Here is a 16081-nt window from a genome sequence, read left to right as displayed (position 1 = left end):
AGGACCCCAACCACACCCAGATCTTGGGCCTTGCCCCGTGTTGCCGCCCTGTTCCCATGGGAAGGAGGGTCCTAGACAGAAACCCCTGGGGTTTCCAGGCTAACAGTATTTGCTAGCCACGGGCAGAGCCACTGGCTATCCTATATGCCGTCACCCACAGGGTAGCATGGCTCAAGAGTTCAGAGACTGAGGCTCACCTCCCAGACCTCTGGTGGATGGATTCATTGGGTGACCTCAGGCAAGGCCACCACTCTGGGTCTCAGTTTCCCCCAACATCACTAGAGTGATGGTTATCACAAGGGAATGAGTTCACAGAGGTGGCACTGTCACTTCTCCAGGTGTGCTGTGTCCTCAAGCCACATGGGCTACAAGGCTACCATTTCATGAGCCCCACTGGGGGCTGGGCACTGGCTTAAGTGCCTGCCGTGACTTCTCTCGTGGCCCGCAACCATCAGGAAGGTAGGAGCTCTATTGTCAATGTTTTCCAGAATACAGAGGCTTAGTGGTGTCAAGTCTCTTTCATGAGCTTGTGCAGCTGTTAGGTAGCAGGACCGGGCTGAGATGGGCCTGCCTTTTGAGCCATGGTCTTTCCCCAGTGCCAGGCTGGAAAGACAGGGGAGTGGGTAAGGAGAGAGGCAGTCAGGCCACATGGGAGGTGGAGAGGGCAGGTGGTGGTGGTGATGGGTGGAGGTGGTGGTTGTGCTTTTGAGGCAGCCAGTTGAGAGGAAGGACTGAGGGCCTGGTCCACGGACAACACCACGCAAATATTTGTTGAGCAGTAATTTTCTGTGGGGCCTCCGGCTGGGGTGTGGGAAGATCTGAGTGCCGAGGAGGGAGCTGGGGTCAGAGGCAGGACTGTGGTCCTTGAGAGGAAACTGAGTCAGGAGCGTCCTTGCTCCAGGGTCTGATATGGTGTGGAGTGAGAGTTGGTAGGGAGATGGCAAGACTGGAGGACCTGTGGGTGTCAAGGCCGAGCTGGAGAGGGTGGATGGAGGGATCTGGGGCTGGGGTTTGGTTGGGGTGGGGGTTAGAGTGGAGCAGGCAGAGGTGGGGTGTGGACTGTGCATTCACCTGTGTGGCTGCTGCGTGCCTGTCAGTGAGAGCATCTGTGCCTGCTTAGTGTCAGTCCCTTAGTGTAAGCGGGGTCTCAGGATCCCGCCATATGTGCAGCCACGCCCACATACGTTTGAGTGGGTGCCTGGCGTTCATTCCACCATACCTGCTTTGCCCTGTGTTCCCCAGCCTGGAAAAGGTAACCACTCTTACCCCAAAGCTCAGGCCCAACCCCAGAATCAGGCTAGCCCCTCTCACTCCTCACCCCACCCATGAGCAAGCCTTGCAAGCTCCTCAAAAGAGATTCCAAATCCAACCCTCTCACCACTTCACCACCTGGGTCCAAGCCACCAGCACACTTGCTGGGACTAGTTCAGTGGCCTCTAGCATGGTGTCCTCTCTCTCCTTCTTGACAGTGTATGCGGAACCAGAGTGATCTAAAAGCACATTCTAAATCAAACCGTATCCCCCCACCTAATGTCAACCTCCAGGGCTTCCCAATCAACTTAAAATAGATTCCAAACACCGACTTGCAGCTACGGGGCCAGGCCCCTGGCGACCTCTCTGATGTCACCTTGGACCCCTCTCCGTTTTGGCCATGGAACTCCAGATATGCTTGCTGTTCCTCAAACGCTCAAGGAAACCTTGCATTTTCTGTTCCCCCATCTTGAATACTCTTCCTCCAAGATATTTGCATGGCTCACACCTTCTGTTAATCCAGATCCCCTTCTCTCAGAAGCCTTCCCTGACCAACCCCATACCCTGCCATAGTTTTCTTCATGTCACTTATTAGCAACTGCCAATTACAAATGTGTTTAAGTTTCTGTGGAGAGTTTTGAACGTAAACAAAAACAGTCTTACATAGTGGCTATCCCTGTGTCCAAGAGTCAGCCTCAACAATAACCAATGCTGGGCCAATATTTTACTCCCCCATGTTCTCTGCTTTCCAGTAAATTCCAGACGTCCCACAATCTCTTGTGCAAATGCTTCCGTACAGAAAGCTGTAGTTTCTAATGTATCTGTTTCTGGCCTGGGTCCCCCAGTCCAGGAGAGTTGGCATTTGCCTTCCTTACTCACTGGTAGTCCCAGCGCCCATAGCACAGTGTCTGGCCCATAGCGGGTGACTCTGGATACCTGTAGGTCTCTGGGGAGGGTGTGTGTGCAGGGTCTCGTTTGCAACGTCCGGCCTGTGTGCATGGCAGCTGTGGCCGTCCCGTGAATTGTGTGCATGAACACGTGTGTGTCGCCCCACAGCGGGGTGGCCTGGATGCATGCCTCCTCTCTGATGTCATCTCCCACACCCTTCAGGACCCGGTGACTCGCTCTGGGGAATTTTCTCTCCTTCTCAACAAGGCATGGGGTGTGAAAGTGTGAGAGGGTGTGAGTGCACCAGTCCCTGCTCAGCCTTTTGGAGGGTTGGGGTCAAAGCCAGGTGGGGCCTGGGAAGCTCCTCCCTGTCTTTCCTTGGTGTTTGGGTTTGCTAAAGCGCCAGAATGCAATATACCAGAAATGGATTGGCTTTTACAAAGGGGGTTTATTAAGTTGCAATTTACAGTTCTAAGCCATAAAGATGTCCAAATTAAGGCACCCAGCAAGAGGATACCTTCTCAGGGGAAATGCAGTATCCGGTTCCTCTGTCACATGAGAAGGCATATGGTGACGTTAGCTGGCCCTTTTGGGTTGGTTTCAAAATGGTTGTCTCAGCTCCTGTGGGTCCTTCTGGCTTCCCGGGGGCGTCCTCCTTCTGCATTTTCAAACGTGTGTATCTAGGCTTCTGTCTCTGTATGGGCTCTGAGCTCTCTTTCTCTCTGTGAGTTCTTTTAAAGACTCCAGTAAACTAATTAAGACCCACCTTGAATAGGTGGCATCACATCTCCATTTAATAAAAAATAATTGGGGGGGCACATCTCCATGGAAACAATGTAATTAAAAAGTCCCACCCAAACAATAGATCTGCCCCTACAAGATTGGATTAGGATCAAAATAACATGGCTTTTTTAGGGTACATAAGTTTTAAATCAGCACATCTGGCTAGCAGAAGTCCCTGCTGCCCCAGCTGGAGGAGCGGCCAGCCCCCTCCCTCCCTGGCTCAGAAGCCCAATTGGGTCAGCATTAGTTGGATGGGGTGTGGAGTGGGTATGTATGGGGGGCGTCCTATCCTGGCCAGCTCTCAAGGCTCCTGGGGTGATCCCTGGGTAGTTGGGCAGCTGAGGTCACTCAAGCTGGGGGTGACTGGGTGCAGCACTCTGGCCCAGGAGCTCGGCAGCCCCAGTTCTGTATCTTAAAGTGGTAGATAAGATACAGGAGGTGGTCAATGGTTGAAGAACGTGCCCTACCCAGCACCAGGTTTGACCTCGGTGTCTACTACCTGTCTGACCAGGGACTCCACAGCAGCATCTCCCAGCCTGAGCCCCAGGGGTCCTGTCCACTCCAGGGTACCCGTCTCCTCATCTCTCTGGCTCTGCTTCTTCTCCCCCTACCCCCATGCTCCTCCAGGAAGCCGTTCTGTGTGGCCTTCAGGGATTCAGCTTTCCCACCCTGCCCTCCCTGAACCGGGCAGGCAGGTTCCAGCGGGGCTCCTCCCTCTTGGGGCCCCGGGCCACACCTCCTCCAAGCTCAGCCAGATGGTCTCTGTCTCCACCCCCACCCCAGTGAAGGAGTCCTCATCAGAATCAACAGTGTGAAGGGCATGGCGGAGGGGAGGCTGCATGGGACAGTCAGCTTCTCCCAGCCGGGCCCAGAACGGGGACCCCTTGCTGTATGCCTCACTCTTCCCACCAGACCAGCAAAGGAGAGTCTCTTAATGTTCCTCTTTTCCAAATGGGAAATACATGCATTTGTCCCTCAGAAGGAGGAGCAGGCATTTGCTCAGAACCTACTGTGCGCCAGGCACTGTGAAGGCTGCAATAAGATTATACTGAGTCATCAGGTCAGCTTCTAACATTGCATTTGTTAATCACTTGCAACCTTCCAGCCCCACGTGCTAGGCAATTTAATAGCAACACGTATCATAAGAGCCTTAATATTAGTGGTCAGTATTTCTTGTGTGTTTACCGTGTCCCAGATTCTGTTCTACAAGCTCTGCCACAACACTGACCCCTTGACAACACACCTGGCTCAGCAGTACTGTTCTCAGAGTCCTAACCAAGGCACCGGGCTGGGGGCTGGGCTGGAGCCCCATACTGTGGGTGTCAGCTCGAGACGGGAAATGGGGCAGAGGGGAAGACAGGGAGTGATGCTCTGGGCAGAAAGCAGGTACAGAACCCCCAGGCCCAGCTTCATGCTCTCTGGAGTCAGTTATCCCAATTCTGACTTATAACAGGTGGGTGGAGATGTACTCATTTAAAGGGTGGGCCCAGTCACCACCCCTGCCCTCCCTTCTTCAGTTCTTGGATTTTGTCTCCAGACTCTGAGGATTTCAGGGCAGATCATGGGGCAGAGGAATTGAGGTCCTGGGGCCTGAAACTTTCTTTGTGTCCCCAGGTCTGTCTGTTCAGGCACTACCCTCACAATACCATCTTCAGCAGGCCTGACTCAGAAGGGGCCCTTCCACCCTGAGTCACCCACCTTCCCAGGAGTGCCCCGGCTGTGCCAGCCTCACCTGCCCGCCCAAAAGCCCTTTAAGCCTCCCCTCGCTCAGGCTCTGCCTTCCCCAACAAGACCCAGGAGCGCTCCCCTGCCACCCTGTAGCCTGGCCAGCATGCCTTGCAGCCCAGACCACCCACACTTGCCCAGATGCCTCTCTAGGTGCCTGAAATCCCACTGCTACGAGAGACGTCCGTGGCATCTGGAAAGCTTTTGAGCCTCCAGTAGACGCAGTTCTGTCAATGAATTGCCGTGTGCCTGCGGGTAAGTCACTCCTCCGGGCCTCAGGCTTCGGCCCTGAAAGCCCCGATCAAACACAGAACTCCCTGGGTGAGGCAGAAGTGGGAGCCCGCTTGTCTCCTTACCCTTGAAGGTTAGGTTCAGATGGCAATGCGAGTGGTCAGACCAGCTGCTACAGGGGCCGTGGAGCCCTGGGGTTCCACTGGGGTGGCGGGTGATGGGCTGTGGGGGAAGGAGGCTGTGTGTGAGGGTGCCCGCCTCCTCCTGCCCCAATGAATCAGCCCTGGTTTTATCTGCGGTGAGCTCCCGTGTATGATTTCCATGAATGATTTGGTGAAAAGATTCTGCCCGTAGGATTCCAAGCAGATCAGACCCCAGGAGTCCCGGTAGGAGGGAGGGTGAGTAGGAAGAGAGAGTAGTGAGCATGAAGAGGCTGGGAGGGCCAGATTAAACCTGCTCTTTAGAAACCTGGGACCTCTGGCCAACTCAGTCTGGACCCCGACAGGATCAAGGACCAGAACAGCAGTTGGGAGCCCAGCCAGCCCCCAGGGATGGGAGAAGCCAGGGGAAGCCGAGTGGGAACCCAGGAAAGGGGGTCTGGGAGGGGTGAGTGGGCAGCGGCTGCCGGGCCTGAGGGCACCTCTGGGGGAAGGGAGGGGCCCTGTTCTGGCAGCAGATGTTTACTCAGCATCTACTGTATACCCAGCACACGGTGCAGCTGCACTGAACAACTCTTACTGGGAGGGGAGGATTGTTGGGGGCTCCAAAGGCACTGCCAGCACCACCCGCACATGGGCTGGGAGCTGTGGCTGCACATTCCTTCCCAGCTGCTGGGGAGGAGGTGAGGAGGGGGCAAAAGGGACGGTTAGCGTGGTGGCCACGGTCCGCCTCTCCAGCCTCCCACCCTTTGCAGGACAGAGAGCTCTGGGAGGCCCATCCCTTTCTCTGTGCTCAGGTCTAACAAGCGGCTGCTTCCCCGTCCTTCTCTCCTGCCTGTTGCTGCTCCTCCCTGGAGCAGGCCCCAGTGCATGATGCAGGCACTGACTAGTGATCTTGACCGGATACATCCCTTTGTCCCTCCCTCTGCTGGGCAGGACTCAGACCTGTGGGGAGGGAAGAGCAGCTGGGTGGCAGAAGGCAGGGTGTTAGCGGGTTGCTATACTTTGTAGGGACCCATCGATGGGAGGTAAGGCTGGGAGTGGGTGCCTCCTGTAGACCCCAGAGCTGGGTCAGGCCTGGCTGCCAGCCTCCCCTTCCTCCACTTCCCTCTCTGATCCTCGTTGGAGCTCCCGGGGCAGGAAATTGCAGTCGGAACCCTACCTCTGAGTCTGCGGAGGATATGAGGACCTTAAATAAAGCGTGGAGGACAAGGACAGACAGCGTGAAGTAGAAGACAAAACCTGGGAACACTGACTCGCCAGAAGATACTGGCCCAGTTCCTGCCTCTCTGGATCTAAGTTTCCCCAACTAGAGATTGAAGGAGATGACTTAAGTCAGTGCTTCTTAAACTTTGTTATGTATACCAATCCCCTGGGCACCTTGTTAAAACGTAGAATCTAGTTTAGCAGGTCTGGGGTGGAACCAAAGAGTCTGCATTCCTAACAAGCTCTCAAATATGCTGGTGCTGCTGGTCTGTGCACCCCACTTAGAGTAGCAAGGACTGAGACAACCCATCTCATTTGGTTGAAAGCTCAGAGACTGGGTCACTTGAACCATCTGTGACTTCACAGGGCATCAGAAGGAAGGCTTGGGCTTAGCTCCAGGCTCTGGGCTAACGGAGCTGGCAGTTCCCAGATGGTGGGGTAGTAGATTGGGGAGCTCCTCTAGCTGCCAGTTGAAGCTGTGTTTGGGCCAAAAAAGTCCCATCTTGGCCACTGGTCAACTTACCCAAGGGCTGCTTCTGTCTCTAGGGTCTCTTAAGACATCTGAAGTGTAAAGAACACAGCACAACTCATCAATTATTCTGGTGGCCACAGGAGGCCCTCAGAATTGCCCTTATGAGGACAGCAGCTATCAGTTAAATACTATAACCTACTACACTGAGAAGGAAATGCAACCAGGTCAAGAATGCTTAGCTTTAGCGCTGCCTGGCTGCCCGATTCCATAGAAAGGCCCAACACTTTCCAAGGAGAGAAGTAGACAGAGCCTGCTCTCCCATTCTGGGCTTCCCCTCACCAGTTAGCTTATACCCTTGGGTTAAGGCGCACACCATAGTTTGGTAGTTACTCATTGGCATGACCAGGGCTCTTCAGGAAGGGCTGGGTGGCTCCCCATCTGCATTGTAGGAAACTACAGCATTTTTGGCACAAAATGCCCTACAATTACCTGAGTAATCTTAGCATTGACAGGGTGGCAGTAATTATGAGAGGAATGAGGGTAGGGCAGGGGCTGTGGAGAGCAAGGTCTGGTAGCTCAGGTACCCGGTCCCGGCCCTGCCCACCTTCCGGGGCACCCTCCCATATTATGGCCAAGAACTCTGGGGAAGCTGCTACATACCTCCAACCTTCCAGAGGAAGATGCCAGCACCCCAGGCTGTTCCTATAGGTAAGAAGTGGTCTGGGGAGGGCACTTATCTGGCTTCCTATTGGATGGTAATAACTCCAGCTCTGTGGGTTCCAGGGTTGCTACAGCAGTTCCACTTAAAGGGCCAGCTTCTAGAATGAGGAGAGGGACTAGAGGGAGCCCCTTCTTTAGTGCCTAAGACACTAAGCCCTTTGGGGCAGTGGGCAGTGAGTACCCAGGGATCTGGTCTCCTCTGGCAACCACTACCGTACTCTCTGTGGGTCCACTTCCCAGCTCTGCTGAGGCCAGGAGAGGCCCTTGCTGGGCAGGGGATCCTGGCCCTCGGTCCTCGGCCTGACCAGCTCCCGGGTCTGTGGGCAGGCCATTGGTGAGGGGCACGAACCCCTGAAGTCTGTGTGTGCGTGTGTGCATATGTAGGCACGTTATCTCTGCATTGTGAGAATATCTGCAGGGAGTGTGAGCCTCTGCTCACAGGCATGGTTGAGTGCACAGTGCAGGTTTGTGCACGTGCGCATGTGTGTGAAGAGGGCAGGAGGCTTCCGGATCTCCCTGGACACACACGTACACAAGTTGGCTCTCATCTTCGGCACCTGGGAGGCGTCGGCTCCTTCAAGGAAGGGGGGGTGGGGTGGGTTATTTTGTGAAGTGGATAACAACCAACAACCTCCTCAAGCCTCAGGTGCATATCTGCAAATTGCAAGGGATTTGCATAAATCAAGGGCCCACCTCCAGTTTGGGTTTCCAGCCCTGGTGTGCCAGTGAAAGACCCTCTCCCAGGTCCTAGCGGAGCTGCTGGCACGATGCCCTCGGTACCAGCCCTCTGCCAGCACAGGCTTGGAGAAGGAGTGGAGCCGTGTCAGCCTGTGCCAGCTCACTGGGGGCAGGGCAGGCCAGGCTGGGCTGCGTGAACAGAGACGGTGTCGTCAGTCCTCCAGGGGAAATTGGAGACGAGGCCAGATCCTGCCTGGCGGGTCTGTCACCTCTCAGCTTACACTTCCAGGGAAACTGGTCACCCTGGGTGGAGACTCGCCCCAGATATCAGGGCCCCGAGGACTCAACCCTGAACTCCTCGGAGTGGCAGGGCAGAACACGGGGTGTGGCATAGAGACCTCCTTTGCAGGGCCCCTGTGTGAGGCTGGCCCGTGGGTGCCATAGAGACCAGGCTTGTCAAAGAGGAAGCTGGGGCCAGGATTGAGAGCTCTGGCTGTGGTGGGATCTCCAAGGGACAGGTTCAGAGCTACCAGAAGCTTGTGGGGCCCTGGCCACCCTCCTGGAGGGACAGCACTTTTGTGTGGCAAAAAAACCTTGAGGGGCTTCAGGGGCCTTACCTAGTCTACTACTACCTTGCTGTGTGACTTTGGACACCTCTCTTGCCCTCTCTGCATCTGTTTCCCTGGGTCTTTTGAAGGCCTTTTCAGCAGTGATACACTGGGATTCCAGGTTTCTTGCCCCAAACCTTTTGAGAGAGTGAGATGAGGAGGATCTGGGAAGCCACATTCTGAGAAGATGTCAAGGACCTCATGAGGAGGGGGTGGGCCCCTGGTGGTCCAGGGGCAAGTCAGTGGGGAGAAGGGTATCTCCTCTTTTGTCCTAATTCCTTGCTCACATGTCAGGGCCCAGGGAAGAGGTGGTCCTGGCTCCCCAGATGCAGGTCAGCTGCCTAAGCCTGGCTGGGGTTCACCCCACCTCCCTCCCTTGGCTGTCCTCAGTCCCCAGGCCCTGCCCTACTCCCACCCCAGGGCTCAGACACCTCTCACACTCCCAGGGTATCCCCCAGGACCCAGAATCGGTCCCCACTGCTCCCAACCCTGGAGGACTCCCAAAAGGGAAAAGGCCAGCAGTGGTTTCTCAGCATTTCAGTCTTAGAAGGACCTTCCTTTAGTCAAATGATGGATGCTCGGGCAACACAACGGCACACTGGGCTGTTCAGACCCTCGCCTGTGAGAAGGAGCACCCTCGGCCCTTCCGTTGGAAGGATGCAGACTAGCCGAGTTCTTTGTAAAAAACCCCAGGGAGCTAAGGGGAGGACCTAGGGCAGTCCCTTGTCACCATGTCCCAGCCTTGGGGTCCCTAAGTCCCCACACTGTCCTCACCCTGCTGCTGTGACCACTTAAGAGGTGGGTGGGGACTGGCAGAGCTGTGGAGGGCAACCCTCAGGATAGGACAGCTGGGGTCAGGAGAAGACTTGGAAGTCCCCAGGAATGGAAATACAGGCTTTCCCGGCCTGTCCCCCTGCCGGCTGAGGGCAGGTGGGGTGGCTGCCGAGGGGCCCGAGCGCAGACACAGACACCACACAGCTGCCCAGAGCCTTCAAAGCACCGTTTATCCAGGCCCCGTGGAGCCCAGCGCTCAGGCACCGCCGCGGCCCTCGGCCTGAGAGCTCTCATGGCCCTGCTCCTGGGCCGCACACCGGACGCCTGCCCAGGCTCTGGCTCATCACGGTGAGGCCCTGGGGAGGACCTGGCCTCAGACCCTCTTCTGTCCCCCACACCAGGGGCTCCATCTGTCCTGGCGAGCTCAGCACCATGTTAAATAGCTTCCTTGCAATCTCCCTTAAATAAACCCACCCCAGCACAAGCCATCCCACCCTGCACAATGAATATATTATTCTACTGGCTAATGCCTTCTAGAGTAGAGGGGCTCTCTCTTCTGCTCTCTGCTCCCTAAAAAAATCAGAGGGATGGGTTTTTTCCCCTTCAACCCTGGGTTAGAGAAAAAGGGAGGCCTGGGTTGGGGCTGGAAAAACCAGGAATCCCCCAGGCTGTCCTTTCCTTTCCCAGGGCACACTTTTCTCCTTGCCCTCTAGGCAGCCAGGTGTGACTTACCCAAGGTCACAGACCGAACACCCAAGGGACCGAGCTACCTAGGAATCATCCTAGTTTTGACAGTCCAAACTAGCTCCAGGGCAGGGACGCCGGCTTTCAGCTCGCCTCCCGCCTGAGCCCCCTTTTGGTTCCCCAGACATGAAGTGCACTGGGGTGATTGCGGCAGCTCTTGACTCTACTCCCCGCTGGACCCCTGGGATTACCTCCAGGCACCCCCCGCCCCACCCCCAGTGTCTCCAGGTCTCTCTTGCTCTGGGGGATACCCAGCCCCGGCACCAGGGCCTGGGGGGCAATTGGGGCCCAGGCCTGGGCAAGCCTGTCCCTGGTCCGATCAGCATCGGGGCCCAGGCCGGTGCTCACACCCAGTACTGGCCGTTCTTGAGGGCGGGATTGGGAGTCCGGCAGAACTGCAGCAGCTCTGGGTCGGGCTGGCCCCCCGGCGGGGATCCCTGGCCGGGCACGGTGGTAAGCGGGATGGCCTGGCACGGCTCTACCTTGCGGAAGGTCTCTGCGTCCCCGGCCAGGCCATTGCGGGGCTTGGCGGTCAGGATCTGGACGTCGTGCTTGCCTGTCTTGTTGCGTTTGCGGAGGTAGAAGAGCAGCGGCAGGACGAGCGCCAGGAGCAGGAGGACCAGGCACAAGGGGATGACGACGCTGAACATGTGGGCCTCCAGGAAGCCCAGGAAGCCTCCCCTGGCTGCGGTGGGCACGGGGCTGGGCGCCACCGGGCCGGGCTGGCCTGTGGGAGTGCCAGCCTCGGGCTTCCCTGCTTCCGTCCGGGGAGCCTTCGGGAGACTGAGCAGGGCCACGCCGTAGGGCCGGGCCGCGCTGTAAGGCTCGGTGGTGAAGTCCAGCGAGGCCAGGGCGGGCGGGACACCCCGTGCCCACAGCTCCAGAGTGAGGCGGTCGCCCGTGGGGCCGGGGGGCCTCCCCTCCGGCCTGCCCACCTCCAGCCCCAGCCTCCCGTCCTCGAGGTCGCGCTGGGTGAACTGCTGCACAAGCTGGCCGTCCCTGGGCTCCGTCCTGGCCCGGGGCACGCGGACCACGCGGGCGTGCCGGGGCCCCGCCAGGAGGCGGAAGCGGGGCACACTGCCCGTGCGGTTGGCCAGCTCGGCCGCATCGAGGATGGCGGGGCCCAGGCGCAGGGTGGCCCCCTGGGGCCATGGCCCCCCTGCCCACATGTGCAGCAGAGCCCTCACGGAGACGTTCACCGTGGCCGACGCGTTGGCTCCCCGGGCCAGAGCCAGGACGCCAAAGCGGTCGTGAGCGGAGGAGAAGTTGGTGAAAACAAAGACCACCTCGGCCTGGTCCACCTGGCGCTGGCTGAAGGCCGAGGCGGGCTGCCCGGCCACCAGGAGCTGCCCGAACCGGGGGCGCTGGGTGACGTGGAACGCGGCCTCGGGCTCCTCCCGATCCGAGACCACCCGGATGTGCTGCCGGCTCAGGGGGGCGCGGCCCAAAGCCTGGGGCACCTCTAGGGGTGCCTGCAGCTGCACCTCGATGGAGGACGGCAAGACGTCCACGGCCAGGGACACGGGCAGGGCTGGGCTCGCCCCGTCGGACACGCTCAGCTGGAAGCTGCCCGCCACGCTGCTCCCGTTGGCCACGAAGGCCAGCCGGCCCGCATCCACGTCGGCCTGTGTGAAGCGCGTGACGGGCCCCGGGCCCGCCCCCGCCAGGCTCAGGAAGCCGTTGTGGGGCGCCCGCTGCACCTCGTACTCGATCTCCCCGGGGGCCGAGTCCGGGTCCACCACACTCAGCTGGGCACGGGAGACGGGGGCGCGTGAGCCCCGGGGGAGGCGGAGCGGGACGGAGGCCTGGGGCTGAGGCGGCCGCTCATTCACGTCCTGCACGGTGATGGTGAAGGCCTCGGAGGTTTGGGGCCCCGCCACGGGGGCCCCCGCCGGGCCCTGGAGGTGGGCGCGGAAGCGGAAGCTGTCCTGCTGGGTGCCCCCACCGCCATGGGCGTACACCAGCTGCCCGGCTGCCAGCTGGGACTGCAGGAAGTGGGGCTGCCCGGCATGGAGGGGCTCCCCAGACATCAGCAGCTGGCCCCGGGTGGGGAACTGTGTGATCTGGAACAGCACGTCGTGCTCTGGGCGCTGGGGCAACGGGATGCTGGCCAGGAGGTTGGAGGCATCAAGGGCGGCCACGGTGATCTCAGCCCGCTGGCCCTCAGGGACCCAGAGACCTGAGGGTGCGACACAGGCTGTGAAGGTCCAGTCTGCTGAGGACATCCCGCGACCCTCTCAGACCCCAAAGACTCTCCACCCCCAGCCCACCATCCATAACTCATCAGGTCCTGGGAGCTGGGGACAGGAACTGCTACGATGACCTTGGGGCCCATTCCCTCCTCTCTGGGCCTCTCTCCTGTCCCCTCAATCTTCCCAGGCCCTCAGAGTGTTCACCTTTGTTCCTCCAGAGGCGGCTGGGGCGCTGGGGACAGGCAGCCTCGAAGGTCACGGTCACAGCAAGGGTGGTGGCCACGTCAGGGGCAGGGGGCAAAGATAGCTGGAGCTCCAGGGAGTCCTGGGCCTCCCAGAAGGGATCGGGGGGCATCTCGTGTTCATACAGAACATTCCCAGCATACACCTGAGGGAGACACCAACGCTGGGGCTGAGAGGCAGGTCTGGCCTGTTGCACCCAGGGACCTCCACCAGCTGGCATCAGCATGGGGCACTTGGGTCTCCGTGACAGCCCCTCAGTGCCCAGCTCTGCTCTGGGCTCGCCCAGCTGTGCCCGGCTCTGTGTCTGTCAGTGGTTGCTTCCCTCCCTGCTCGCTGGGTGCCACCAGGCAATTGGAGCCAGTTGCTGGGGTTCAGATCACACCTCTGCCACCTTGGGCAAATCGCTCCACTCTCTGAGCCTCTATCCTTGCTTCTGGCTAAAGTAAGTCCTTCCCCTTTGCACTGGCTCCTGTTCCCTCTTGCCCACTGAAGCTGGCACTGCTTCAATCTCCCTTCTCTCCCCTATGCATCAGTTTCCTCTAATGGCTCATCCTGATCAGCATCCACACATGCTATTCTTTCTTCCACGCTTCTTTTTTAAACTTTTTTATTATATAGTATGACATATATACAAAGCAAAGAAATAAAAAAGTAATAGTTTTCAAAGCACTTTAACAAGTAGCTACAGGACAGATCCCAGAGTTTGTCATGGGCTACCATACCATCCTCTCATATCTTTCCTTCTATATATTTTTCATCCTCTATAGGAGGCTAGAGGGCTTTAGTATCACAATAGACTTTTTGCCCCCTTTTTTGGTGAAAAATAGCATATATATAAAAAAAGCTATAAATTTCAAAGCACAGCACCACAATTAGTTGTAGAACAAATTTCAAAGCTTGACATAGCACCACAATTAGTTGTAGAACAAATTTCAAAGCTTGACATAGGTTACAATTTCACAATTTTAGGTTTTGACTTCTGGCTGCTCTGAAATACTGGAGATTAAATGAGATGTCATTCGTTTAATCAGCATTCATATTCATCTGTTAAGCCCTACCTTCTCTGTATAACTCCGCCGTTACCTTTGATCTTTCCATCCCTCTCTTTAGGGGTGTTTGGGCTATGGCCATTCTAACTTTTTCATGTGGGAAGGGCTGTCACTAATGTGGGGTCCACACTCCTTTTGATTTTGCTTTTTCTGCCAGCTCTTGCCTACCCACCCTCCAACCGCCCCCGCCCGCTTCTTCACTGCCCCCCATGGCAAAACTCCTTAAAAGAATCATCTCTGCTCTCCTGAGCTCGCTCGGCCCAGCTTTCTGCCCCAGCTTCACTACCAAATCCTTACCACGTGGCCAGATTACCGGCCCGGCCCCATCGGACACAACCAGCAGCCTTTCCTTCAGGACATCCCGCTCCCTGCCTTTCCTGTGGTCTCCCCGGTGGTTCCTTTAGACTGTGGCCAGGTCCTCTTCTCTCCAACACTTGTCCCTCGGTCTTTAGACTCCTCCCTGTGCAGGCATCCTCCAAGGCACACACCCAGTACCGTGGCTTCAGTGCGGTGGAAGCCAACAACCCTCTCATTTGTACCTGAAGCCCGGACCCCTTGCTCCTGAGCTCCAGACCTTCCCTCTGCAGCTCCACAGGGATGCCTAGCGGACAGCAAAAAACCCAACACACCCGCGCCCTCGCGGCCTCCCGCCCTCCCCACCCCGCCTCGGGGACGGCACCTCCGTTCTTCCAGGGCTTGGGTCAAAACCCTGTAGTCATTCTCAAGTCCTCTCTCTCCCGCACCCCAGTGACTCTTGCCTGGTTTATTGCAGTAGCCTCCTCACTGTCTCTCTGCTTTGGCCTCCACCCCCTCACACTGCTGATCTTAGCCCAGAAATCAGAGTGAGCCTTTTGAAATGCAAGTAAGGCTGTGTCCCTTTTGCTCAAGATCTTGTGTGGCTCACCTTTGGACCACAAGTCTTCCCTTCTGACCCCATCACCCCTACATGACCCCCAGGCCAGTTCCCCTCCAGCCACACTTGCTGTTCTTGAGGACTCCCTGCATATTTAAACACCCAGGAATATTCTGCACTTCCATAAAGAAACGTGTTACCAACCCCCCCCCCCCCCCCGTGATGGTTGGGTTCAGGTGTCAACTTGGCCAGGTGATGGTCCCCAGTTGTCTGGTCAGGTAAGCCCTGGCCTAACCATTGCTACAAGGATATTTTGTGGCTGATTGATAAGACAGAAGGCTGGTGTATTAAATCAGTCAGTTGATTGCATCTTTGACTGATTATAGCTATGAGGGTGTGTCTTCAGCAATGACGGTATCCAATCAGTTGGGTCTGATCCAATCAGTTGAAGACTTTTAAGGGAGAAGAGAGAATTTTCCCTGTTTCTTCAGCCAGCCAGCCTCTCCTGTGGAGTTCGTCGAGACCCCTCATCGGAGCTGTCAGCCATGCAGCCTGCCTATGGATTTTGGACTTGTGCTCCCACAGCTGTGTGAGACACCTTTATAACTCTGATATTTACTGGTATCTCCTCTTGGTTCTGCTTCTCTAGAGAACTCTGACTAATACACCCCTTAATCAAAATGTGTCCTTTTGGCGTATCTTTTGTTTTCTCTTTGTAGGCGACACAGGGAACTACATTCCTTCTCTCAGAAAAACAGGACTTGTGTAAAAATAAGACAGAAACTAACTGGGCTACTGGTGTGCAGGAGACTCAGGGAACAGTGGGGCTGGTGGGAAATTAGGGGGCATGGCCCAACCTAAAGGGGTCACCACTTGTCTAAGGGGGGATAATGGTTAAGTTCGCATGTCAGTTTGGCTGGGTTATGGTATCCAATTGTTTGGTCAGGCAAGCACTGGTCTGATTATACTGTGAGGCTATAAATCATCAGTGGAGTTAAATCATCAGTTGATTGCATCTCTGGCTGATTACATCCCCACAGTCAATAATGGAGATTGTCTTTGGCAATGAGAGAATTCTTATCTGATCAGCTGAATGCCTTACAGGGGGAACTGATGATTTCAACAGTCAGAAAAAGAATTCTTATCTCTACTTCTGACAGCCAGCTTCTCCTGGGGAATTCATGGAAACCTTCACTGGAGTTCTCAACTTGCGGCCTGCCCTATGGAATTTGGACACACCAAGCCTCACAGTTGCACGAGCCCATTCCTAAAAGAAATCTCGTAATATTTACACACATATATATTCTGTTTCTCTGGAAAACCCTGACTAGTACAGAGGTGGGGGACAGAGTGTGGTCTAAAACAAGAGCAGAGCCCTGTCTAAAGGGGCAAGGGTGGGGTTACTGACCCCAACAAAGTTACTGACTCTGTGATTCTCAGTTTCCTTGTCTGTAAAATGGGGACACTGGTCCTTGCCCTGCCCAGCTCTCAGTGTTGTGGGGCAGT

General features: G+C 56.6%; 1 protein-coding gene and 1 long non-coding RNA gene across 2 annotated transcripts in view; one reads left to right on the top strand and one right to left on the bottom strand.

Annotated features, from left to right (window-relative positions):
* The first annotated feature begins 5513 nt into the window (after positions 1 to 5513).
* Positions 5514 to 16008, top strand: LOC143652269 (uncharacterized). Its single transcript, XR_013160541.1, has 2 exons — positions 5514 to 7422; positions 15680 to 16008. It is a non-coding gene; the product is annotated as an uncharacterized LOC143652269 (long non-coding RNA).
* The window catches only part of CSPG4 (chondroitin sulfate proteoglycan 4), a 36958-nt gene continuing 30582 nt past the window's right edge, over positions 9706 to 16081 (bottom strand). Inside the window, exons 9-10 of the mRNA XM_077123694.1 lie at positions 12635 to 12818; positions 9706 to 12417 (exon numbers count right to left, since the gene is read on the bottom strand). Coding sequence (XP_076979809.1) covers positions 10583 to 12417; positions 12635 to 12818 — 2019 coding nt within the window. The 3' untranslated portion in view covers positions 9706 to 10582. The remainder of the gene's footprint in view (positions 12418 to 12634; positions 12819 to 16081) is intronic.

This window comes from Tamandua tetradactyla, chromosome 12 (assembly GCF_023851605.1).
Source record: "Tamandua tetradactyla isolate mTamTet1 chromosome 12, mTamTet1.pri, whole genome shotgun sequence".
NCBI classification, from domain to species: domain Eukaryota; kingdom Metazoa; phylum Chordata; class Mammalia; order Pilosa; family Myrmecophagidae; genus Tamandua; species Tamandua tetradactyla.
This window is presented reverse-complemented; position numbering and strand designations above follow the sequence as displayed.